The 27306-nt window shown below is 41.7% G+C and overlaps 1 protein-coding gene across 1 annotated transcript in view; it reads right to left on the bottom strand.

Annotated features, from left to right (window-relative positions):
- Positions 1 to 7587: 7587 nt before the first annotated feature.
- The window catches only part of ABCB7 (ATP binding cassette subfamily B member 7), a 34902-nt gene continuing 15183 nt past the window's right edge, over positions 7588 to 27306 (bottom strand). The window contains exons 5-16 of the mRNA XM_014877167.2: positions 22762 to 22894; positions 21679 to 21947; positions 20417 to 20505; positions 19807 to 19894; positions 19009 to 19183; positions 17473 to 17630; positions 16784 to 16947; positions 16495 to 16624; positions 15817 to 15988; positions 12207 to 12310; positions 10624 to 10731; positions 7588 to 8158 (exon numbers count right to left, since the gene is read on the bottom strand). Coding sequence (XP_014732653.2) covers positions 7940 to 8158; positions 10624 to 10731; positions 12207 to 12310; positions 15817 to 15988; positions 16495 to 16624; positions 16784 to 16947; positions 17473 to 17630; positions 19009 to 19183; positions 19807 to 19894; positions 20417 to 20505; positions 21679 to 21947; positions 22762 to 22894 — 1809 coding nt within the window. The 3' untranslated portion in view covers positions 7588 to 7939. The remainder of the gene's footprint in view (positions 8159 to 10623; positions 10732 to 12206; positions 12311 to 15816; positions 15989 to 16494; positions 16625 to 16783; positions 16948 to 17472; positions 17631 to 19008; positions 19184 to 19806; positions 19895 to 20416; positions 20506 to 21678; positions 21948 to 22761; positions 22895 to 27306) is intronic.

Genomic DNA, 27306 nt, shown 5'->3' with positions numbered 1-27306 from the left:
AACAGCCATTTGGAGGATTTGCTTTTCTAGATACCTACTGGAATCACATGGGCATTTATTTGCTGGAACTTGACTGCTTCCCAGCAGGCTAAATAAGTTAGAAAGTTCAATTAAATTGAACGAATCCCACAAAAAAATCGACAAAACCCACTTTTTTTTCAGCTTCCAGAGCTGATCATCCACTTAAAAGTAATTTTTAATGTTTCCTTTTTGTCTTCACAAATCTTTTTTGCATTTGTCAATGATTCCTGAACCATTTCCATCAGGAAATAATTTCAGTGCTGCAGCCCAGCTTCTGTTGTTCCTTTTTCACTGGACATACTCAGCACATTTATATCTGCCAGGGCTCGATGGTGTGGCATTTCCTGTATGAATTAGGAGTTACTCACCTGTGAATCACACACACATCTCCTGAGGGAAGATACAAAGTGTTGGAAACACCCCACACTAGCACATGCTGGACACGTGGCTTTTGTGCCAATAAATTCTTCCCAGCTTGATACAATTGCATCATGGAAATATCCAGCTAAATCTGGCAGAATTAAGTAATTCATGTACAAACCTAGGACAGAAGTTGCACAAAGTCTTAGGAATACTTAAGCAACTTTCAGCCACTTTTTGGTACAACATATTTTGATTTGAGAATTCATTAATTGCTGGAAATTCCAACTACCAGTTTTGCTGGGAGTTGCTGCTCAGACAACAGCAACTATTCAAAAACTCACCTAATGGGATAAATCTTGCTCATGCTGCTCTTCAGGAGGTAACATTTTAGCCATGGAGTTCTACATTTGGTGACAGGTTTCTGTGGTCAGCTAGAAATTTCTAGCATCAAAAATTCCAGGGACTGATAAGAAATCAGAAGACTGAATGCAATTGCTCCACATATTGCACCAGCACAGTGCCCAAAGACACCTTCAGCAGCCAGGTTTGCTCTGTGCAGCAGCACTAAGCAGAGTTCTGATTTTTAGTGGATGTGGCATTCAAATGGATCTTTCCATGCTGTGGGAATCATGTGCACAGGCTGCTGTCTGCAAAACTCCCCGAGCATTTTGGAAGCACAGCTACCTCACCCAGACATGCTGCTGAAAATGAGACACCTGGAGAAGCCCAGTAACACCTGAGCCCCTGCAGACAAGAACCACCTGGAGCAGGCTGGTGGAGCAGGCTGCTGTTTCAGGTGACCTAAAGCCCAACTTGGAATATGCAGAGGTTGTGACACAGCTCCCCAGGCAGCATTTCACTGAACAAACCCTGCAAGGTTGTGGCTACAGAGGTGCAAAGGCAGCACAGGAGACTTCACAGTGTCCCGTTCCACTGAGGTCACCTTTGGAGGCAGCACCTCTCCACAGAACACGTGGGATAAAGCCCAGCCCTAAGACAGAAGCTGCTAATGCTTCCTCCAGTTTACAGACAGGAACATTTTAGGGAGAATTATGGAATTACAGCCCCAATAAGGGGAGAGGGAGGAAGAAGAGGCACAAGGTAAGGTCATGTCTAAGGAGGAGAGATCAGCTCACACACAAAACTCCAAGGGGCCCCTGCACGTGGTCACTGAAATGTGGGGCCCAGATTAGCACTCACAGTTTGAAGGGATTGAATGGAGAAAATCTTCCTTCTCCACTAATCCAAGCTCACCACTCTGCATTTCTCTTCCTCTGACATTTAACTACTGTAAAAGAAAATATTGCTTCGTTTTTTTTAAAAAAATCTCTGTACTGTACAACATCAGGTCATTAATTTTTACCCCACAAACTTCAGAAACACTGTGTGAGTGTGTTACCAGCACAGTCCTTGTGTGGGCTTTGAAGTGAAGCAATTTCCACAAGGCAGAAGGAACAACTCCAGCCTAAAATACTTGTGCCTTGTGCTCTTCCCCCTCTCTTGCATCCTGCCAAGTATCCTACGTTCCTGCAATCACAAGTGGAGGCATCGACACGCGATATCACTCATCACCTTTTACAGATTCTGCAAACACTGTTTTCCCCAGAGAACATTCCCTGGTTTTAATTGTAAATAAGCTGAATCTTTTATCTGTGTTCTTCAAAAGCCAGTGAATTTTCAATTCACTGAAGAAATAAAGATTTTTACAACTCTGTGAGCAAACACATGAACATGTATTGCCGTGTTTTAAAAGCTCCTGTCCCATTCTGTAATTCCTCCACTGCTGTTCTTGAATGGTTCCTTCCCAATTACAGACTGACCTTCACATTCCACTTTCTCTAACAAGTGTAATATGGAAACTTTTCATCTGCTCAACCTCCACTTTTCTAAATACTTGTTGGTGTGTGCACAAGGCCAATAAAATCCTCAGCTGACAGTTGCAGAGCCCTGCATAAGGCACCACCTGATATATTCTGCTCCAGGCTCTTTATTCCTCTCCATAATGGAGGGGAAGAACTTGTCTCCTTTTCCCTCTCCAGCACAAGGCTGAGGGCTTTACAAGTTTATGTTGGTGTGATTTAAAATGCTTTACTTGACAATTTTATAACGGGCATTAGAAAATGAAAATGGATGTGGGGGAGCTGAGGTGTTACATGACTCTTTCAGCTTTGGGGATACTGTTTTAAATTTTGCCCAAAGACACCAGCAAAGCATTTTGGCTCTTTTAAACTAATAAATCCTCTGTGCAATGTAGTACAACTGACACTCCTCATCTGAAGGAGATGCCACAGCCCAGCCTGCAGACCTGCCTCTCAAGGTTTCTGCTGCTTTTCCAGGCTGGGTAAGGCTATTCCCTGAGTTTAGTCCCAAAATCTGCAGTAGCTGGTCAAAAGTCACCTGGGAGGAATTTAAAAGATAGTTTTCAAGAACTAACCATTTAAGGATTTTCTTATAAAGACATCAGATGTATCCACTAAAGTCAAGAAGTAGATGAATTTTGTCTGTTCTGTGCATTATTATATATCTATCTACAGTTTACCCCTTCCATCCACGACGTGGCCATTCCATTAATGTCAGTAACATTTATGGAGCACTCCTGCATTCACCATTACAGGATTTAAAGGCAGAACGAATGAACACTTAGAAACAGCAGCTGAAAGTTCATCCAGTCAGACCTGAAACACCTCAGGCTGCTCTAGGATCTCCCATCCATCCTGCACCATGCCCTGTGTACAACCACAAAGAGCTCAGTGACAGCAGGACAGTGGCTGTTGTGGCTCAGATCAATACAGTGCAGTAATTAATAACAGTAATAATTTTAATAAAAAAATGTTTCCTGCATTCTGCTTTGATAATGAGCTACAGCTGCAAGCAGAAATCCAGTCAGTGATTACAATGTCATGTCAAGGGCTCAAGCACATTCTTAAAACTGCTCTACTTTGAGCACACGTTCAGAGTTTACATTTAGAAAAAGTGTTTCAAAGCAAGAAGCAGTCAGGCTTCTCACAAGGACATTCATTCCCATCAGGGGGATGCAGCCAACACGAGCTCCTTACCTCTGAGTGGGGGCAGGATCCAGGTGTGATCCATGAACCTATCCCTGATGGATCACCTGGAATTCTGTCACCTTATGCCAACCCACAGCCTGGGATTGGTTACCTGCTCCACTGGCAGCACCAAGCACCACAAACATTTGCTGAATTAAAACTCACATTCCATGGCAGTGACTGTTTCCTCTGGGAATTGCTGCAAAGCTGGAAGAGCCATTGTGACAGGACAGCCAATTCTATTCACAAAGATAAATCCTTTATTTAGTAAGAATTATCTACACACAGATGAAGCACAGGAGTCAGGGTAAGGAGTCTTCCAGAGGAAGGATTACACAATCTCATCTCAACCCAGCTTTCTGTGTTCTTCTGGAACACGTCACCTTCCTGCACAATGTAAGTTTTACATTTCCATTCTGAAAAGAAACTTCAACAAAATCTCAGTGTTGAGAGATGTAGGCAGCTATAACTCCATGGAACAGAAGAGCTGAGATTACCTGAGGGATCATCTGCAAGGAGTAAGCTTTAAACATCCACTTGGAAAAAAGCACAACCTCCTTGCCAGTAACTCATTAAGTTTCCTAACTTGGAGGTTAAAATAGCCCAAATTTCGTGTGTTGTGACTTGATATCCTGAGCTTAAAAAGTTTTTCCATGGGAATTAGGATTGATTTTTGTAAGTTCACAGCTAACAGATCACTACACACTGCAAGCAGCAGCCCCTTTTTAACATCCATTTTGTACAAACACATTTCCTCTAGAAACAGAAAGTGAAGAAAAAAAATTAAATGTCTTTTTCTAGTCTAAAATTGCAGGCAAAGATTTTATAATGGGAGTAGATAACTTGAATTTTGAAAAACAACCAGCTATGAGTCCAGAATATGAAAAGCTGCTGTTTAGAAAGGGGATGTTTCAATTTGCAGCAGAGCAGAATTACCAAGATCCACCGAGGCTGGGAGAGAGCCCCAAACCAATGGGTTTCTGTGAAAATTGCAGGGCTTTTTGAGAGGTGCCAGGCACATTGTCCTAAGGGTCAGTGAGTCTCTCCAAAGCCACCACTCTCCCATTCAGTGCTTCAAGCATCTGCTTCAGTGGTGACACTCTGGAGTCACAGTACAGGAATAAAATCTCGAAATTTAAATGAAAAAAACCACTAAAAAAGCACAAGTTTGACTTTGCAGCAGACAGGAGACTCACCCAGTATTGCTGCTGTTTTTCCATAACAATTCACCTCAATACAGCCACCACCAAGCCAGCAATGTTTATCCAGCAACTCCATGACATGGGAAAGTTCTCAGTCATCTCCAGAAACTTGATGCAGTTCTTTAAAATGCATATTCTACTGCATGACTGGCCTCTTGTTATAGGAACTGCCTTTGTCCAGAGTTTCCTCCTGTCATTCCACTGAAAGCTGGACAGAGCTGTAGCACATCCCACTGGCACCAAAAAGATGGCAGGGACAGGTAATGGCCTTAGAGCTGCATCAAACCCTACAGATTTAAACAAGTATTGATCATTCCTGGCATTTACAACCTGAAAACCAACCTCTTTCCAAACCTGTAATGCCCAAGACTCTCAGTCCTTGCAAAGTCCATCCCCAGTGATAAAATCCATCAGCTTTCATCTGAAATTGTCCCTCACAAACACAATCAAACTTGGCATTAAAGTGGTTTTTGATTCCAGACATTTTGCAGATGATTTCTGATTCTGTGCACCCTGCTGGGACCTTCTGGGATGTCCAAGCCCTGGAACATGGAAAACTTTTCATTGAGGAAACCCCTTTCCCTCCACATTTCAGACCAGAGTAATTTCTCATCTTTGTGCCAAAAGGGAAACAATCTTAGGATTGAAATATCATTATTTACAGCCTTTGCCTGTTACCTGCTGCATGAACAGCAGACAAATTCTAAAAATCAGCTCTTGCAGAGCAGGGAAAGAGCCAAAGTTTGGGGTTTGTCACGATGCAGGAAAGGGAGATTCCTCATAAATAAGATTTTCAATAAACCTTTGCTGTTTCTGGCAGCTGGGAGGTGACTGCATCATTTCAGTCCCCTCACTGCTGTCAGCAGCTCAACCAGGGCACAGGTAGGGAAAACAAAGGGGAGGCTGTAAGCTGGAATCCTGCACTGCCACTGCATTAACTGGACTTCAGTTTGCTTCTGCACTCCAAGGATGAAAATTAAAGTGCTTTTAGAATCATTTTTAACTGGAGAATGATGCCAGGTTGTTTTTTCACCCATCATTTTAAGAGAGAGAAAATAAGTAACTAGCAAAGGTTTCACTCCTTTTAAGTTATGTTCCTATTTTTAGTTGTAGGGGAGGGTATAACAAAAAAAATAAACGTTATTTGCAATTAAATTTCCAGAAGCACCAAATTCAGCCCTTCCCTAGTGCCCACACTGAGAAATCTTGCATCTGATTTACAAATGTAATTATATCAGTGTAATTATACCGGTGTAATTCCCCAGAAATAACAAAGTTATTTTTCAGCATCCGAGAGAAAGATTTTAATTCTTAAATTCAACATGAAGAATTACACCAGGATAGCTCATGCTATAAGATGGTGAATTTCCCTGGAGAGACAAGGCCTAAAAACAGAACCCTGTTGTGGTGGGATGACCCTGGCTGGATGCTGGGTGCCCACCCAGCCGGGCAGGGCAGAGAACACAACAAAAGGCTCGTGGGACGAGGCAGGGCCAGGGATTACTCAGCAATTACTGTCATGGGCAAAACAGACTCCACTTGGGGAAATTAACTTCATTTACTGTGAATTAGAAGTGTGAGCTGGGTAATGAGAAAATAAAATCTTAAAACATCTTCCTCCCATCCCTGCCTTCTTCCCAGGCTCGGCTTCACTTCAGAATTCACCCCCTCCTTCCAAGCAGTGCAGGGGGGCTGTGGTCAGTTCATCACATTGTCCCTGCTGCTCCTTCCTCCTCGTCCTCTTCCCCTGCCCCAGTGGGTCTTTTCCATGTGTCCTCTTGCCACGGGGTGCAGTCCTTCAGGAAAAGGCTGCTCCAGCCCATGGAGTCACAGCAAACCTGCTCTCCACTGGAGAGAGCCTGATCCAGTGGTGGCTTCTCTCAGAGCCAGAGCCTCCTCTGGGGACATCCCCCTGCCTCCATCCAGGGCTGCAGGTGCATCCCTGCTCCATCCAGGGCTCCTTGCCGGGCTGCAGGTGCATCTCTGCTCCATCCAGGGCTCCTTCCCAGGCTGCAGGTCCATCCCTGCTCCATCCAGGGCTCCTTCCAGGGCTGCAGGTGCATCCCTGCTCCATCCAGGGCTCCCTCCAGGGCTGCAGGTGGATCCCTGCTCCATCATGGACCCCCATGGGCTGCAGGGAATCTCAGCTCCAGTGCCTGGAGCTGCTCCTGCTCCTCGTTCCCTGCCCTCATGTCTGCAGGGCTGTTGTTCTGCCATGTCCCACTCCTCTCTCTGGCTGCAGTTTCTCTTGCAGGGCTTTTCCTCCCTTCCCCAATCTGTGCTCCCAGCAGTGCATTGCCCTGCTGGTGCTGTGCTCAGCCTTGGCTCTGTTGGACACAGGGGAAGCTTCTGGCACCTTCTCCCAGCCGTGACCCCTGCAGCCCCCACCCTAACCCAGCACAGCCACAGTGTCCTGCAGAGCCCAGAGACTGAGGTTTCCTCCCACTGGAGAAGTTTTGGCTGCTGAAATGAGGAGATTATTATAGCAATGCTTTCAGCATTATCCAGGTCATTTTCTCATACATTAATGAGATAATAGAAATTTATGGAAGTCTTTATTGAATCTTAATTGCTCCCTAAGACCATGACTGAACTAGAAAGAGTGACTGCATTCTGCTTTCACTACTACAGCAGATGCTGAGGATACAGAATCCTGAACTCGGATTTTTTTACTTTTCACTTAAAAATACTGTTAGTTTTGCTTTAGAATAATACCAATCCATTTCCTGATAGTGCAGTATGAAAGGTGCTTCTGAAAGGTGAGAGGGGTAATTCCAATATTAAGTTTGCTATCAGAAGCCTAATATTTTGTTGAGGCTGTTCTTACTCTTTACAAGGAATAAGATTCTAAACCAGAACATCACTGGAGAATTTAAAAGGCATCTTCCTCACTAGCAAATGAGTTCAAATTGGCTCAATTACAATTAAAACATGACGCATTTATCAGCCATCAATGATGAGAAATAATGTAAATCAAGGACAAGTCTGTTTACAATTTAATAATCCACATCAGGCGACTACCAGGAGAATTTACCAATGCCTAAAAATTGCCATAAATTACACCCTTGGTTGGGAAGTTTAAAGTTTTTGAAAAAGCTCAGCTCTTGCAGGTGCCACTGAATATTAAGAGATTCCTAAAGATGCAAAAATAGAACTCCTTTGGTTGAAATTATGTCCCTCTGTGAAAATGTAAAATCCAAAAACTGCAAAACCCAGAAGTTTTTGAATGTTGACTTAAAAACAAGAGCTGTATTTCACTGTATTCTTGTGCAATTTTAACCTGCTATACAAGATCCAGGATCCTATTCAGCATGAACAGTTCCCACAGCCTTTCACACTGTTGATAATTTCTTCTTCCAGCTTCTTCCTCTCCTCCTCTTTGGATGTCTGGTTATTTCTCTCCTCCCAGTTTGGGTGGTTGTGACTGTGGAGCACTTTGCTGCTCTGTGTGTGCCACATCTCATAGTAGAGATTGCTGGGATTTGCCAGGAGCTCTGTGTGCTTCCCACGTTCTACAACTTTACCCTGCAAAACAAGGGCAGGAAGTCAGAAATGCACATTGCCAGATGTTCAGGAATGGGCCAGCCTGTGTGACAGTGTCACAGTATGGACCAGAGCAGTTATTAATGAGGAGCTTGAGGCAGCAAGGAAAGACTGAATGCACAGAGCACTCACCTGTGTGGGCACTGCCAGCTGAAAACAAGGAGCTGTGCTCTCACACTGCAGGTGCCTTTTGTCCACCTGGACTAAATCAAAAGCCCAGCAGCATGGAAGGTTTTACTATCTAAACTGAGGAGTTATCTAAAGTAAAAACATGGACCTCTGTATGAGGAGCAAGGTGTTCAACTACTCCTGCAGAGGTCACATGGATGTACCAAAATAAACATGTATTTGTGTTTGCTCAGTAACAAACACATGTGAAGGAGCTCAAAGAGAAGAGCAGACAGAGAGGGGTTTGTATTAGACAAGCCAAGCACATCTAAGATCAAATCCTGAAAACAATTAGTGCAAACTGTGCTTTTATGGGTGCTCTGCAGCTTGTGTCACTGCAATCACCACCATGAAAATCGTGTGAGCAGTTCAGTTCTCTGGGCTCTTCTCAGGAGCAGAGATGATTTATTGACTATCAGCATGGAAAGGAAGAGTTGGAGAGAATTCCATGAGAATTCCAACCCTACAGAGAAATACCACCACTCTTCAAAAAACCAAATTCATTTTTCACTTTGAGACACATTCACTGACTTCAAATTAAACTAATGTATTAATTCATTCTCCAGCTACTTTTCCTTCTGGGAAAGGATGGCATTATACAGACCACCACATGGATTTTATATCAGTCCTAAATTCTGATCTACAATTAAATCTGCCTCCTTGTGACATCTGCTGATGGACAAACTGGGAAAATATTCAGTCTTGGCACTTCTATTGGTAGTTGTGCCAGTGGAATCTGAACAAACATACACTTGACCACCAGAACTGCAGAATTTACTTAAATCCTTTAAGTGATTAATTTGGAGTAGAGACTGGGTTTTGAATTATGGCTTTATTTTTTACTAACTCTTGACCAATTCTCAAAAATTGAACTTCTCAGCTCCACAGCATCAGGATCTGTATCATTACTCCAACGTTTATTCACTCAGGAATGATTCTGAATTTACCTCAGCAAAGGTGCTGGAGTTGTGATTCCATGATTACCACTGCTAAGCAAAAGCAGCCACAATCCCCCTGTCTCATCCCTGCTCCTGAGCCTTATTTATCTGGCTGCTAACACATCAATCCTGCTGGGATGGCAGCAGCACAAGGCAGCACTGCCTCCCTCATCCACAATTCTATCCTTCAGCAAAGGGAGCACCCTGGCTCCTTCACAGTTCGAGGCTGTGCTTTTATTTTTAATTTAACAGTTACACTACAACACAAAACACGCTCTTAGGAAGCTGTGAAAGCTTGCATGGAAAACAAAAAGCTGCCAATTGCCTTGTGACACGTTACAAAATGTCTGGGAGATGTTTTAACGTGCACTTGTAGGAAGGATACACCTTAGGAGAGGCTTTTTCAGCAAAAGCTGAAAAAACAAAGTAGATCAAAACCAAGTAAAAACTCCACGGAGCACTGTAAGTGATTTATTCCACTACTTCATCCTGAGACTGATATAAAGCTGAGTTTTGTGTAGCAAATGTCACAGTTTCATAAGATGTGGTTCTAATTGTCCATGAAATCATTGAATGTAGTGTAAGAATAATTTATTTGCTTTTAGATGTGCATTTTAAGTCACTAAAGACACCTATGAGCACAAGCTTATAAATAGCAACTGATAAAAATGAATGCAGGGATAAATTTAACATCTATTATCAGCAGATTACAGCACTGTACTTTCAGCATTATCAGTTAAAAGAATAATTACGAAGTTTCATAAGGACATTTGTTTATTTTAAATGTCTTGCCAGATATGGATAATAGAGAAAAAAATGGACTTGGGATGAATATGAGGTAACAGCTGAACACCGATATTAGGGAATCAAATGTTGAAACGTGTTTTTCTTAGAAAAGAAGCCTACAGAAAGGGAACAATCACACTTTTCTACAGGTACAACAGAGAATGGTGCTCAGATTTTTAGCATAATTAGGTTGAACAATCCTGCAATAGTTCTATCTGCATGGAAATGGAACATGCTGTCCTCTCTCCACTGAAAGGAAAAAATGGATTTATGTGAAAAACAGACACTGAGCAATGAGAGTGAAGCATAAATTGGGGGAACACATTAGGAAACTTCAACTGACAGAGGCATGCAAAAAATGAGATAAAAAACATCCAACAGTAAGGCATAAAAATAACAACATACAAGCCAGTCACACATGCCAAGCTTGGGCTGGGATTTTCAAACACTGTTCATTTCCAAAGAAAAAATATCCAGCAGCTTGGTGGGAGTGTAACAATTCAAACTGGACACACACAGAGTCCCCTAAAGCAAATCCTGACATGGTGCCCTCACCTGATCCAGCACAATGATCTCATCTGCATCCACCACCGTGGACAACCTGTGGGCAATGAAAATCGACGTCCTGTGCTTCACCATGTCCCTCATAGCTTTGAGAATGTTCTGCAAGATTGCAACAGACACAAACTCTTACATGCTCCTGAGTGAGATGAGGAGAAATAAAATGCTGCTGGAAATATGCAAATTATTGTAAATAAGTTTTGAAAATCATCTCTGGTACTGCTACAGCTTCCCAATAACAAACAGCCACGAGTATGTACAGGAGAAAGAGAAAAGTCCCAAACATGAAATTATCTGTGGTTTTGCTAAAGCCTCAAACTGAAAAAAAAAAGCTTGTATTCACAGAAAAACACAGTTATCCCCAGGGACAAAGGAAGAGAAGTGTCACTTCATTTCAGGAAAAACTTCCCCACGGAGCCATGCTACAAAAGCAGCAAACAGCAGTAAAAGCATCTGAAAATAAGAACTCCTCGTGGTTGTAATATTAATGCTTTCCCATGACTGTTAAAGAAAAAAAAAAATCCCTCTCAGTATTATGCCAATGTGGAACAAAGGCAGAACAATTCTGGGAATTATCTGTCTATCCAGTATTTCCTTTGTGAGCTCTATGCCACCTTCCAAACCACATCCCTGTGCAAGGAGCACTGAATTTGTGCCCTCACTATGGAAGTGAAGTGTCCACTTTATTTCCCTGAAAATTTTTGTCAGAAAATATTACTATTCCCAGGAATACTCTTGTGGAAAAGCCTCATTTTAATTTGCTGTCTTCCAAGTACATTTCTACTCTGAAACTTTCTGCTCTGCAGAAAAAAATGAGAGAGGGAAAATCTGAGAACTGAGTGTGATATGGACATTTCTGGCCCATGAGGAAGCTGTGCTCCATTTCAGTGCTGTGCTATATGGATGTACAGTTCATCCTCTGGATTCTTTGCATCTGGAAAATGAAAGTAATTTAGTGATTACAGGACAATAAATTCACTCAATCTGCATAAGTGAACAGAGCTGTATCTTAGCTCATTTTTGGTGACATTACTTTGGGAAATTACTGCTGGTGCTGAGAGCAAAGATGTTGTTATGAAGGTTGATGCAGCTCCTGTCACTTCAGCACATCCATGTCACAGCCCTCTCTGTGGAATGAACACAAATGAACACCAGCATTGCAGGTCACACCTACCTCACCTGCAGCTGCTGCACAATAAACGAGAGGGGTTTGTCCTAAATTATGTCCCAACTATTTAGAAGGCTTTTTTGATGGATGCTTTTTAGATGGCATCTAAACACCTTCTGAAGTGGATTAGAAAGTTTCACACTTCATGGCCACCTGCACCAGCTTCAAATGGGATTTCCGGAGTGGAAACAGAAAATATCCCAGAGACAGCTGATATCCCTCACTATCACCAGGTAATGGACTGAGCATCTCTGCTCTTCAGGACAACAGCTTACACACAGCATCTCTTAATAATACTGAGAAAACACTTGAAAAATAACAGAGTTCTGAGAGGAAAAGAATATGGAAAAGCATCAGAATCAGGCATCACTGCATTACTTAAATTTTAGAATTTTTTATCTCAGTTTACCTCTTCTGTAATTGAATCTAAAGATGATGTGGCTTCATCATAGAGAAAAATAAGTGGCTCCTTTAACATTGCTCTTGCAATTGCAACTCTTTGCTTTTCTCCTCCTGAATGAGGGGGAAAGAGGAAAAAAAAAATTTAAAAAATGAAGTTACAATTGTGATAGTCTAAATTCAACAGCAGACGTGATTTTTGAGGGTTGGGTGTTGGCTTTTCTCCTTTTTTTAATAGACATCATAGTCACTGCTGACAAATGTCTGACATGTTACATAAGATAGCACACAAGTTCCTGCTCCCTGGTAAATTTAGTGATTCAAGATTGCTCATCCTTTTGGAAAAGGACAGAGAACTATTTTATATCTGCTCGAAGACAAGAGTGTGACACAGGTGAGTAACAATGCAGTGCAGTTACTCACTCTGTACACCTGGGAGTAGGAGCCCATTCACCTGGCCTAAGCTCTGCTCCATCCAGTAACTCTGCACACACAAATCCACTTTTCTCTCACCACTGCTCTGCCCACACCTGCTGTATTGGATTTCAGGCATCTTGCTCACATATTGTGTCTTTCAGGTCTCTCCTTGATATTCATCCAACTTCCCATCCCATAATGGAAATTTCACTCAAGAACCATTAATACTGTACTGCAAACCACCTTCAGCCTGCCATCTACAGCCTGGTGGTTTCTGATATAACCCAGTTTCAGAGTAGTTTCCTTCCTAAACAATTCTTACAGCCAACATCTACTCAAGAATAACTCAGGGCAACTTTTACAGACAGGAAAACAGGTGCATTTGAGAACTTAAAATCTGCTAAACATTTGGTATGCGACGCACACACGTCACATTTGTGCACTTGTCCTCCTTTGTTTTATCCAAGACTTCAAAACATTCAATTTAATACCATTATATTCTTGTTAGTGTTCCATTCCTATCAGGAGAGAACATGCTTTCATAAACCATTTTAAAGGCTGGTGGTAATGCTGCAGTTCACATTTGAAACTGTCTTTGGCAGAACTCAGGAGCAATTAGAACTGTAGGATTTACTCAGTACTGTTTTAGTGTGCTCTCCCTCCCTCCCCTGTACAGCATCTTCAAAACTCACAGCTTGACAATATCCATGTTTGAAAGACATATTTCAGTAAGCAGATCCCTCATATTTGCAGCAGATCCACTTGTCTCACGTTGTTCCCCATTCACACTCAGGGCAGCAGCACAGTAACTGTTCCATTCACAGAGTCAGGGATGTGGGGCTGCTGCAGCTCTGCCTCTTACACATTTATTAGACAACACTGATGTACATTCTACTTGGAACAACCCAAACAACTTGTTTTCCATTCTTTATTCTTGATGAATCAATCCTTGAGAACAGTAAGAACTGCACGAAATGCTACATCACCATTTAAATTGGCAAATCTGTCATTGCAGCTAAAATCTTGTTTTTCCATTGTGCACATAAACCCCTGGATTTTAAAGAGAACCACTTCAATTCACATAGCTTTTACTCACCCTATTCCTGCCACAAAATAACAGAACAAATCAGGACTTTGTGCTCTCCTTAGACATGAAGAAGCCTCATCCAACTTAAAAAATACCCCACAAACTGATTCTGAAATTAATCCAAGACATATCTTTATAAGAATTTAGGGAGCCAATCCACTATTGAAAGAACTGTAGATTCCAATTAGCAGTAGCTTTTTACAGAGCCACTGAAGGAACTCAGAGCCTTCCATTTGAGATCTCCAATCCTTTGAACAATGACACCATCTCTGAGAGCACTGCCCTGAGACTCCTGTACCCTGGCTGCACACATTCCTGAAGCTTCTTTACTACTGGGATTTGTCAATCCTCACCTAATTGTTGAAAATAAGAAACTGAAGCTGTTCTTTCAGTGGCAGATGCCTACTCAGAGCTCAAAAGAATTCCATTGTCTTTCCCCTGAGTGTTTTACATACTCTTTCTTCTTTGAATACAAGCAAAGCAGGAGAAGAACACAAATCCCTTACCTTTCTCAACACCACCTTTGTGGAAGCACTGGCAGATGGTGTTTATGACCATCCCAGTGGCAGCACAAACAAGGATGGAGGAAAGGCAGAACCCATTTTTAGAAAGGCTGTGTTACAGGAGTCTCGAGGTCAGAAGGAAACTCCAACATACCCACACACAATGCTCCAGGCTCAGAAATGGACACAGAATCCTTCAGGTTGGAAAGGCCTCACAAAACCATGGAGCCCAAGTGTTCCCCCAGCCACCACAGACCCATGTCCCCAAGTGCCACATCCACAGGGCTGTTCAATCCCTCCAGGCACGAGGAGTCCACCACTGCCCCGGGAAGCCTGATCAAACCTTTGGGTGAAGAAATTTTTCCTGAAATCCAATCTAAACCTCAACATAAGGTCAAGGCTTTGAGCAACCTGGTCTAGTGAAAGATGCTCCTGCTTGCAGCAAGAGAGTTGGTCTAGATAATTTTTAGAAGGTTCTCTCCAACTGAAACCATTCTATTCTTCTATAAACACCAAGACATTTCAAACCTATTGTCAGTCAAATCCTTTCTAGCAATTACGAGTGTGGGGAGACAGGCAGCACAAGACAAATCTTTCATTGTTAGCACGATTCTCTTCAGTTCTGCCAGTACCTATTTAGCACCTTCTATTCCCTCACCCAGATCTGTGCTTCACATATTTTATTTCCCTTCTAAGTCTCTGCATAATCCCCTTCTGCAGCATGCACATTCTGGGTACAGGCTGTACCCTCTGATCCCCCGTTTCAAAGGCACCAGGACTCCTGACTGCAGCAGCTACAGAGAAAGAAACACCCTTAAGAGCTGTCTCTGTCTGCACCCACTGCATCCCTCAGCACAAGCAGGGCTCAAAGCACACAGAGTTCCCAAGTCTAGTCCACTACCCTAACAGATCATGAGAAAAATCAGTTTTACTTAGATGCACCTCCAGACTCACTTATAATCTCATTTAACACTATTCCCTGAAAATACATTCCTTTGAATATCTTGCAGACTACAGCTGCCTTAAACTGCAGACCTTCACATTAATATTTAGCTTTTACAAGCAGGTATTTTGGGTTCCTCTCTACAAGGACTTTGAGGGGCTGGAGAGTGTTCAGAGAAGGGAATGGAGCTGGGGAAGGCTCTAGAACTTAACGTCCTATGAGGAGCAGCTGAGGGAAGTGGGGGGACTCAGTCTGGAGAAAAGGAGGCTCAGGGAGGACCTTGTGGCTTTGCACAACTCCCTGACAGGAGGGGGCAGCCAGGGGGATCAAGCTCTGCTTCCAGGGAACAGAGACAGGAGGAGAGGAAATGACCTCAATCTGCTCCACGGGAGGTTCAGGTTGGATGATAAGAAGAATTTCTTCACTGAAGGGTCATGAATAGGAACAGGCTGCCCAGGGCAGTGGTGGAGTCACCATCCATGCAAGTGTTCCAAGAAGGAGTGCACATGGCACTTGGTGACGTGGTTTAGTTAAAGGTTAAACTTGATCTTGGAGATCTTCTCCCACCTTAATGATTCTGTGCTGTAAGCTAAATAAGCTAAGAGCAAACCTGAACACTAAACTCTGCATGGAAGGCAGCAGAGGGCGTACAGAGAATCTGGGAGCCAACCTGAGAGCTTGAGTCCTCGTTCCCCAACCTGGGTGTTGTAGCCATTGGGCATCCTGAGGATGGCATCGTGGATCCCTGCCAGCTTGGCCACCGTGTACACCTCCTCTGCTGTGGCCTCTGTGTTGCCATAGAGCAGGTTGTAGTAGATGGTGTTATGGAAGAGAACAGCATCCTGCATTTGTGGGAAGCACATTTTAAACAAGAAACCATGAACAGCAGCTTCCAAACTGTCCCCAGCCCGTGAAAGAATCAACACAGGATGGGTTGTATTTTTCTTTATGCAGCCTGAAGGTAAAAGTGTTTGGGGAAATTTCTTTTCCCAAAAAAAGGGATTAATATATTTTGTGTCCTAAATATGTATGTCATGCATACTTTCACCACTTTGCTAACTCATTACGGGTGCTAATCAACTATAAAGCTAAATCACATAAAGCTGCAGGCAGTTTCTCATGGGGAGGCTTAAACACATTTCAGAAATTGGATCTATATGGTGATGCATATAAAAACATAATTTTTCCTGGGGGGAAAAAAGTCTAGTTCCTTTGAAAGTCACCATGCAACACCACTGCATTAGGACTGGCCTTCACTGCACCAGTGCCAGATCCTGAGAATTTCTGTTCCAATAGACTAGAATTACTGTTACCATGGACTGTCTGGGGAGAAGGAAACATGGAATACCTGAGGCACAACTCCTATTGCCTTTCTCAGACTTTCCAAACTGACATCTTGGATGTTCTGTCCAGCAACATAAATATTTCCTTTCTGAGGTTCATAGAAACGAAATAATAACCTCACAATGGTGCTTTTCCTGGAATTGAAAAGAATTAATGTTACATCCTGGTTTGCCATTTCTAATCTCCAATCAGGACTGATGTACAAACAAAATTAATAAAAAGCAAATACAAGCAGCACCACATTTAAGAAACTAAATTCTGCATTGATTGGCATATTTAGTCCATTTACCCACCCTGACCCACTACCTCCTACAATGGCCACTTTCTTTCCTGCAGGGACTTCAAAGGACAGCCCAGCAAGGACTTTGTGCCCCTCCAGGTATTCAAAATGCACATTGTCAAAGGCGATGGAAGCAGTCTGGGGGGTGATCTGCAGGGCTGGAGCCATCTCTTTGTCCTAGAAAAGAAGAGTTCCACTTTATCTGCTGCCCAGAAATTATCTCCAACCCTTCAACAAGCTCAACAGTCCCTTTCTCATCTCAGAAAAAGGCAAACAGACACTTCAGCTCGGATATGTGGAAAATAATCATAATTTGCTGCACAAGTGACATTGGTTTGCTCCTCCTTTTCCCCAAAGGAGGTAAAAATTCCTGCTGTAAACACTCTGCCTCATAACTTCTTTTGCAATATATTCTGCATCATTAATTACCAATAAAAATTCAAGCACGAGGCATGAATACTTAAATTAAAAAATCTCAATACAAACACAGCTTCCATGAGGCAATTTTTGCTTCTCTGCAAGAAAAAAAAAATTAACTGCTATTGCACTTAAAGAGGAGGCAGAACAGCAACCTCACATATAACAACTCTTTCATGAATAGAAATTAAACCTGGAAGATCAGAACACAGTGAAATGATGGCATTGCCACAAACAGCTCTGTTAAATGCTCAAGATGCTTTAGGAAAATAAACTACTACTTACTTTAATTTTGGTATCTACACTGAGAAGTGTAAACAAGGTATTCATATCTATCAGTGCTTGTCTTGTCTCTCTGTACACTGTTCCCAGGAAGTTTAGGGGCAGAGAAAGCTGGAACAGCAATCCATTCACCATTACCAGATCTCCAACAGAAAGGCTGCCTTAAAACAAAAGCGGTGTGAGAGAATCAGGAGACTTGAAGAGTTTTCCTTTTAGGATGAACCAAAAGAAAGAATCAAGTCAATCAAACCTCATTTCTTTTATCCCATTTCTAAACCCAGATGTTTAAAGAACAAAAAAAAAAACCAGAACCTCTTCTCAGATTTTATACAGGGGTGCCTGAAGTGAATGGAAATGTGTGTATGGATTTGACTCTTAAAAAGATATAATAGCACTGGCAAATAAGGCAAGCAGCACATACAACATCAGATTGTAAAATCCACAGAGAGGCCTAAGGAACTTAAAAGGGAAGGAAATAATATATGGAAGCACAAATAAGAAAAGACAATCTTAAGTACAATTACAGACAAATCCAAATGATAGAATTTGTCATGATCAAGAGAGAGCTTTCATGCTGTATATACCACAGAGCTGCTAAAACACACTGAGAACCTCTGGGCAGCTCAGTATCAAACAGGCTGATCAAGGGAAAACTCAGGATGTCACAGCAGCTAAAGGTAAGTGGCAGGTCAGTTCAGCTGAAACAGGCCCAAAAAGATGATTTAAAGCCATATTTCTACCATCCTGCTCAAGCTATTCTAAATCTTCCTAAGAACAGCTATAAACTGCACCTATTGACTGATCTGTTCAGAGTAACCCTTCCCTGCCCTGGCATCTTTAAAAAGGGCAAAGCAGATGCAAGAAAGAGCACATGGTATAAAGGTCTGCCCTTCAAACACTTCTGGATGTTAACAGTCTTTAAAGCATCATTATTTTTACTCCAAAACCACCTTGCTTTAGCAGAGCTTTATCCCAATTCTGTATTTGAAGCTTACACTGTGTCTTCCTAATCAAGCAGGCTTTATGTAGTAAATTAGACAAGTATAGAACAGATGGAAGCAATTCTTTTAATAATGTGCCCTTATTAATGTAAGGAAAGTGAATTATTGGTAACAAAACTAATGGAGACAAAGCACAGGGCTCTAAATACACTGAATCTTGCCAACATGGGAAGGAAGAAGGGCAGAAAGAAAGGATCTTTGTAGAATGTCCACAGAAATATTTTTATCTATAGAAGTACCTTTCAAAAACTTCCTGAAGTGACATTTTCTTGGGATCTTTCTTTAACTGCCAAACTTTTATAATGTTTTTGATAAAATCATAGTATGATTGACAGAGTCATTGAGAGAGAGAGATATAATGGACTTAATAATACTCCAAGAAGCAGAAATACATAGTTCATTTTGAGAGATTTTGGTTGAGAGTTTTTTCCTTAAGTTTTGTCTATCACATCAACCCTCAGTTAATTAAAACTAACACCTCTGTTATGGATGAACTGAGCTAAAAGACTCATTTTAGGCTTCCAGACATGTGAGTTACCTGCAATAATGCCCTGGCTGGCGAGCACCATGATGGCTGTTAAGCCCACACTAAATATAGCGCTCTGGCCAAAGTTGAGGAGAGCTAAAGTAGAGGTAGTCTTCAGGGAGGCATTTTCATAGGTCTTCAGGAACTCATCATACCGTTGGGCTTCGTATTTTTCGTTATTGAAATACTACAATATAAACAAGAATGGTAAATGTGACAGTGACAAACGTGTTGGACTGTAAGTATGAACAGACAGAGCGCACTGACACACATACAGCTCCTCTCCAGCAGCTCTAACAACTGAAGGAAAGAATCATAGAATATCCTGAGTTGGAAGGAACCCAAAAGGATCATCCAGTCCAGCTCCTGCCCAGGACATCCCAACAATCCCATCCTGTGCCTGACAGCATTGTCCAAACACTCCTGGAGCTCTGGCAGCCTCAGGGCCGTGCCCATTCCCTGGGAGCCCGTTCAGTGCCTCACCACCCTCTGGGGGAAGAAACTTTCCCCAATATCCAACCTAAACTTCCTCTTCAAGACTAAGTTTACTCTTTGCAGAAATGGATGGTCAAGGTGATTCAGCCATGAGAGGAACTTCTCACTCTTTATTAACAAAGAGATTTTTTTCCAGCCCCCGCTAACAACCTTCCTGCTACTCTGTCAATGCCACGCACTACTCTTCAAATGAATAATGCTTAAAAATATGCTATTGCTCCAAATATGCAGCCCTTTAAAGATGAATCTTATGACTCACTTCCCTAAGGCTGACAGAAGGAAGACAAAGAGCCTGGTAGTAAAGGCTGGCCTTACCTTCACAGTCTCATAATTCAGGAGCGAGTCAATGGCAGCGTTACCGGCATCGTTGTCAGCTTTGTTCATTTCTATCCGAAATTTAGTCCTGGGAAAGGAAGGTTTGACCCAGTCACTGGTGCCTTTGAATTTTAGCTTTTATGTATTTCAAATCCTGTAGTGCATTATGTATAACTCTAAACTCCATACAGAGTGTTAGTTAATTATCTTCACATTTTGGTCAGACAAAATAATCCCCCTAGGCCTGAAATGCAAGGACACTCTACTGCCTCAGGACCCGAAAATTATCAACAAAAGTGAATTGGGAGGGAGCAAACTGGGGGAATATAACTTCATTGCCTAAAGCTGTAACTGGAGGATTAACCCCTGATATGTAAATGGACTAAATTTATAATTGTCTGAAAAACTCATGACCATTGTCCAGCTTGGGTGATCCTCTGTGAGGCTCCTGACTGCCCACGGTGTAGCTGTTGGAAGGCCTTTATTAAATCCCCACTTTATTCTCTTCATCTTGTCTAGCCTCTGTTCTAGGTTCTAGCAGCCACTCCAAGACATCATTACAAGTTCAGGCTGAGGTATCAGAGCAATGTGAGGCCAGGGCCTGCCTTACCTCCACTGTGTGATTCCTATGGTGAATGCTGCATAGGCTCCCAGAGTCCCCAGAGTGACCAAAGCAAACTCAGCACCACATTTGTAATACTGGAAGATTTAAAATCAAGTGAGAAAAAAAAAAAAAAAAGAATCATAATCATTTTCAAAACTCCACTGTTGTCTCCAGCTAAGTTATCCTAATTTTAAGACAAGAAATGATGGTCCCTCCCAACACAATCCCTGCTCTCAACAGCTTAAGGCTAAATAAAGGCTTAAACTCAAAAGGAAAGCAGCAAGAAGGATTTAGATGAAAAGATTGGAGGCAATAACCAAGAGCTAGTGCACATAATACTGCAAAGTTATTTTTCACATTATAAAACACAAATGCTGCTGATGCTTGTGCTTATTGTTTTCACAAATAAGTATTTGTTTCCATGCTTTTTTAGTGGATTTTGAAAGAAAGCTGAAGAGTGTAGAAGAAATAAATGGCCTTGCAAAACAACTTAGGAAGCGTTTTCTGTACTTCAGGGCACATCAGGAGAGAAAAGCCCTAGGGAGGGTTGGCTGACAGCCAGCCTGGTCTGCAACTTCCACTGGTTAGAAAATGTAACCCAACATTAACAGGCATTTCACTGTGCCATTCAAACTCGATTAAGTCCTTCTTAAAAGGCAATAAACAGAACAAGATCCTTGTTCTTCATTTAGTCTGAGATACATAATCAAGATTTAGATTTTTGCACCTAAATAATACCCAAAGATCCTGACTTCAAAGACAGAAAGTGTGATTTATTTTACAGAAGTTTAAATTTCAGAGTGTTAAGCTTAAAACCTGCCAGAAGCCTATTTTTCAAAAGCTAAATTTCACTTTTAAGTTCTGGATAAGTCCAGACCAGTGTTCAGGAAAGAGCCAATAATCACTCCCTCCTCTATCCTGAATGCACTAAACCACATTTTTATTCTGTTTTCTCACTATTCACCTGGGTGTATTTGATACTTGTGTGCACAGTTTACTTTTCTAATTTCATTTTCCCAACAATTGTGAAGAAAAACATTTAAAACTGTTCTCATCAATGCAACTGGTTGAAGAGAGGCTTTAAATGTGAAAATAATTTCAAATAAGCTTATTTAATGCAACTGATATTTGAAAACTATGGATTGCTGTCTTTTACAGTAGTTGTTTTCACCTTGTAAATTCAATTATTATTGTTAATACTCAGTAGACTTTGGCAAGAGCATCATTCCTAAATGAGACAATTGTAATGATGACTAAACCACACTTACCAGAATTCCACTGACCAGAGCCACTTCAAACATTGTGGGTCCCAGGTTAAACACTAAAGCACTGAGGACAAAGCTGATGCCCCTGGTGCCTCTGTCGATGGTTTTTGACAGTGCTCCTGTTTGCCTGCTCAGATGGAAAGCCAGATCCAGGTTGTGAAGGTGCAAAAAAACATTCCTGGCAATCCTCCTGATTGAATTTTGAGCCACTTTTCCAAATACTGCATTTCTTGCTTCATTAAATAATGCTGCCCCAGCTCTTGAGATACCATCTAAAAAGGGATGAAAAAGTTTACAGAATGAAAATAATTATATTTTCAACTTCCCTTCATGCATGAAATTACACTAGACTCATTCTTTATATATTTTCAACAATTTTAGTTCAAAGGTAATTTATACTTAATTGGGCCAAGCTTTATGCAATTTTTCATTTATAAACCATTGTGCACACATTTAAATCAGTTTCTTCTGCAGCTGGTTATACGAAAGGGGAGAATTTATAATCAAGAATAATTCTATAAGCATTATTTCCTTTTTTAATTGGAATACCAAGAAGCAAGGTCAGAGAATATTGAGAACAGACATCAACACAGAGTAACTCTGAAATTGTTACAACATTCTGAGGGCTGGAGCCCTCTGCTCTGGGGGCTGTGGCAGAGCTGGGGGTGCTCACCTGGAGAAGGGAAAGCTCCAGGGAGAGCTCAGAGCCCCTTGCAGGGCCTAAAGGGACAAGGGATGGAGGGACAGGGCACAGGGAATGGCTTCCCACTGCAAGAGGGCAGGGATGGGTGGGATATTGGGAAGGAATTGTTCCCTAGGAGGGTGGGCAGGCCCTGGCACAGGGTGCCCAGAGCAGCTGTGACTTCCCCTGGATCCCTGGGAGTGTCCAAGGCCAGGCTGGCCAGACTTGGAGCAGCCTGGGATGGTGGGAGCTGTCCCTGCCCATGGGTGACCTTTAAGGTCCCTTGCAGCCCAAACCACTGCACGACTGTGTGATGCTCAGCAGTGCAATGGGCAGCAGCTCTGCTGAGCCCTCCCCTCCCTGCAGAGCCTCAGCTCCCATCCAGGACTGGGGAATGCACTCACAGCCCACGAGGACAGCAGTTGCCAGGGTGGCTGCAGTGCTGGGGGCATCACCGAGGTTGAGCACGTTCCCAGACACCTGGTTGAGGTTGTCCACTGCATATTTAAACATGAAGGGCACCAAAATATTCATGGCCTGAAAGCAGGAGAATAACAATTAGACCATTAGCATTAAAACACATATGGAGCATGACTATTTTTTTCTGAAATTGCTCTACTGTTATATTTAGTCCTTAAGCACTTAGTGCAGGTGAGCTGGCTCTTTATTTCAAGCACAATGTTCTCCTTGCTGCTGGGACTGCAGGGTTACTTTGTCTCTCTCACTGTCTCCTTTTAAATGTGGATTTCTATCCTCAAAAAACGACCCAGCCAAGGCCCTTGAAGTGAGGTTGAGCTCTCAGGACAGCATGGTAAGCCCAGGAAATGAATCACTGCATGGCACACACGGTGCTGCTAAATTGTGTCATCATTTGGAGCTGGTTGCTCTTTGTGATGCTGACAGGATTCAGTGTGAGGTTCTTACACAGGAAACCACTCACTGCACTTTGCTAACACTGGGTCACTGCGATGGACTAAACCAAAGCTCCAGGGAAGTCAAAGAAAATAAACCAACCCCCCCTTTGTCTCTGGTAATACTCCCCTAAAATTTAAATAATGTTTCCCATTTGCAGCATCACTCCAAACATTAACTTGGTGTCAGCATTACCCCTGGGGTTTGGCACAGCAGCACAAAAGATTTTTTGTACAGTCTGTAAGACACTACAAATTACTGTACAAATACGAGTTTTCAAACAAAAAAGTGACATCTACCACTTATCACCCAACAGTGATGGCCCCTCTAGATGTGAACCCCCAAACAAATGTCTAATATACACACCAACTTCAGCAGTTTTTTATTTGCACAGCTGTAGCACAATATGTAAAATCTCACAGAAAAGATAAAATCCCCGAGTCTTGTTAATGCACCGTTGTTACATTGCTCACTTAAATCAACACAAAGGCAATTTACAGATAAAATTCATAAAATTAATAGAATTTCTTAATTCAAACTGCTCCTAACTGTTAAGATTTGAAAATAAGGACACAACTTTTTTAGCAGTTGAACAAGAATGCTATGACCTACAGTCTTACAATCACAGCAGATGTTAAAATACTTTACAACAAGTTGGCTTTGCTTAAAGTTGGGCTTTTTTTTTAGTATTTGGAAAAAACTTGTGGGTAGATGACAAATTATTTTACATGAGAAGAAACAAAAACCAGAAACCAGATTGATACAGATATTTCAGCTCTCTCCACCAAATGTTTTGGATACCCACTTAGATCTCAATTGTATTTAGGGACATCTGTCAGAGCTGAAAGACCAGGGAAAAAAACTGAAAATTAACTGGGTAAAACTAGACTTTGAGAGAAAAGAGTGATAAAGTCATTTTTAAGTTCAGTCCAAATTCAAGGGGGAAGAATTAGACTTCCAGAAGTTCTAATGACTGTCCCAGGATCCAATATTCCCAGTTTTATAAATTATGGCAAACAGTGGAAGGTATGAACTTCACCAGGCAGAGTAATTGGAGTTTTGAAAATATTTTTGTGAACTACAGATTTAAAGAAAAAAATGTAAATGAATTTTTTGAATCTGTGCTGTTAACTTTTTTAGACAGTGGTTTAGGCTAAAGATTTAAATGCAAATGAGGAAGGAATTCATTTTCTCCTCTTCTCCCATGTGTCTCCTATGAAATACATTATAAAAAACACCTCAAAATTCTCAACACAGCATAATTTAGATAACCCCTGAGAGGAGATACACGAGATCTGAGGGCACCTGGGTGAGGTCAGTGCTGGTTTGTTAGTGACTGAAAAGAGAAAACAGCTGCAAGTTCAGGTCCTGCTTCCAACATTCCTCTGGAACTTGTCCAGAGCAGCCTGAGAGCCCTTCAGCCACAGCTCCCCTTCTAACAGGTGGGAATTGTGGAAATCCCAAATGCCTCTCCCTTCCCCAGTATAACCAAACAACTCCACTTTGCCTTCAGAGATACTGAAACTCCATTTTGGAGTGGCATTTTGCTCTTAATAAAGATGAATCTACTGCCTTGTGTGTTCCAGTGACAACCAACATGACAAAATGCAGGTTTTCCTGGGAGAAAATAAGAATATTGTAATGCAGATGGTCTTCATTTGCTGCAGATTCTCACAAATCTCTCTGCAGGGATTTTACTCCTCACTAGACTGTGCTGCACTACAGGTAGTTTTGAAATAGAACTACAGATATATTTAAAGCCCTTTTAAAGAAAAGAGATGTATTCTTTAAACTGCTGTTCTCCACTCACAATTAATTTAACTGGTAACAGCCTACAATTTTGCAGAAATGTCTTCTTTTACATCAATATAATTCTTCCCAATAGAGTTTTAAATGAAATTTAAAGCCTGGTCTCAGGTTATAGTTGTTCTGACTCCTGGAGGGTAAAGCTTGAATAAGAACAAGGCAGCACAGTATTGCATTTCATTAGCAATCAAGACAGTCTGCTTTCCAGTAATTTAAAAAGAAAAAAGTTAATCTTACAAAGTTTATAGCAAGAGATGAGAGGCCATTATTAGAAACAGGCCTTTCCTACTCAATTTGTTAAGTCAATGAGATCACGTTCATAGTAATGGAAACAAAATTTCATCCTTCTGCATAAATTCACATTTCTCTCTTTGTATTTGCTGGCACAGAACAAAAAGCTTTAAGCACACCTTGGTAGACCATGAAAATCTACCATGAAAAACAATTGTCTTGCACAATATATCTGTACAGGCTTCCCTCCTCTGCCTAATGCCTGAAAGCTTGATAACAATTCCCATTAAAAAGACTCTTTTAATATGAATTTGTACATTTTCTATTCCTGGGTTTGAATTAATAGCTTATCCTTGCTTGAATTTATTGGAAAGCAAATACAGCATCCCATGAAATCATCCCAACTCAATTGCCCACATTTAACAGCAGGTTGCCCTAGAATGAATCATAAGTAAATGAGTTTAAACATTTTTTTAATGACTGCACTGTTTTAAGCTGACAGTGCAATATCATCTTTATTCCCTCATGGGACTACACCACTTTCAAGGCAAACAGCCTTATCTTTCATTTTGCTCTTCCCAGCATTTTTTGTTTAATAAAGATGATGAATTAATGACAGGCTGAGCCCAAACAAGATAAAACTGGTCCACAGTGAACTGTTCTTTTGCCAGTGATTCAGTGAGAAACGCTGGCATGAAGATGAGTGAATTTATCTCTGGACCAATATAAACATACACATCCAACAGCTCCATTTGTGGAGATGCACACAGAAATCTCCATCCCTCGTGGAGGCAAGAAGCTCCAAAATGTGCTCCAGGTGAGGGAAGAAGCACCAGGCTTCGTGGCTTCTTTAAATTTAATGATGATCTGAACTACACTTTTTCCAATAGGAAAAAAACCCAAACCAATTTTAAATACTTTTCACTTGAAACTCCTCGAAAAGCCGAACAATTTCTAAAGGTTTATTGCAATTATCTGACTCCATCTGAGCCCCCAGAAAGAGCTCAAACACCAGGATCACAGGAACATGCTTCACTGATCAGATAGATATCGTTATCTTCACAAGCTGGCAGAATTTGCAATTCAAGCCTTGTGTCCTGCCTCCTCAGCCAACCACTCCTGTTCTGAAACTTGCAGAATTAGCAGTCAGTAGAAATGCAGAGAGTCTGAAAGAATCCTTTGGCTCATGAATAACACATGCCTGGGCTGTGACCAGGAGGCCAAAACCCATAGCAGGCTGACAGAGGTGACAAGTGATTTTGTCATATTCATGTGTTTAATCCAGCTCCTCAGAAGCCTGAGCACTTTTTTCCTTGTGCCACAGAAGAAAAATGGAAGAAACAGAAAAGTAAGGAAGCATTTGCTATACATTCACCAGTAGAGAAGCCAAAAAAAGGGGGAAGAACATGGGAAAAGAAAATCCAGATATGCAGAACCTGAGCAGGCTGAGCTATGTGTCTGAACATACAGATAATGCCCTGTGTACTCCTCTCACCTGCCTTCCCCTTGCATCCTTCACATTGTGTACACACATCTAGATAGGCTATAAATATTTAAGGTAAAAATTTACAAGTGTGTCTTAATAATACAACAAACCTTGCCAGGAAGAAAAGATCTCACTAGCCCTGGAGCAGACTCCATCCTGTCATAAAAAGCCATACTAACAGCTCACTTTGAAGGCTCACAATACCACAGGCAGTTGTGTGGAGACAAAAAGGAACCAAAAATCACAATAATTTGTTCAATGACAAGCAACTGGGCCCCACAAAAGGAGTCAAGACAGATTGTAACTGCAGGCTCTTCAGTAGCTGCACACAAACTGGCTTTTGTTTTGAAAGTGAATTTTACTGAACTGGAAGATTTAAAGAGACAAATTATTTCTCAAGCAGCAGGACAAGGAGAAATGAACTCCAGCTGTTTTGTGGGTAAGTAATCAAATTAAACTGGGGGTGTATTCCTTAATTTTTTCCCCCATGGCTGACAATTTCATAACCTACCTG

The sequence above is a fragment of the Sturnus vulgaris genome, chromosome 14, assembly GCF_052056855.1.
Source record: "Sturnus vulgaris isolate bStuVul1 chromosome 14, bStuVul1.hap1, whole genome shotgun sequence".
Lineage (NCBI taxonomy): Eukaryota > Metazoa > Chordata > Aves > Passeriformes > Sturnidae > Sturnus > Sturnus vulgaris.
This window is presented reverse-complemented; position numbering and strand designations above follow the sequence as displayed.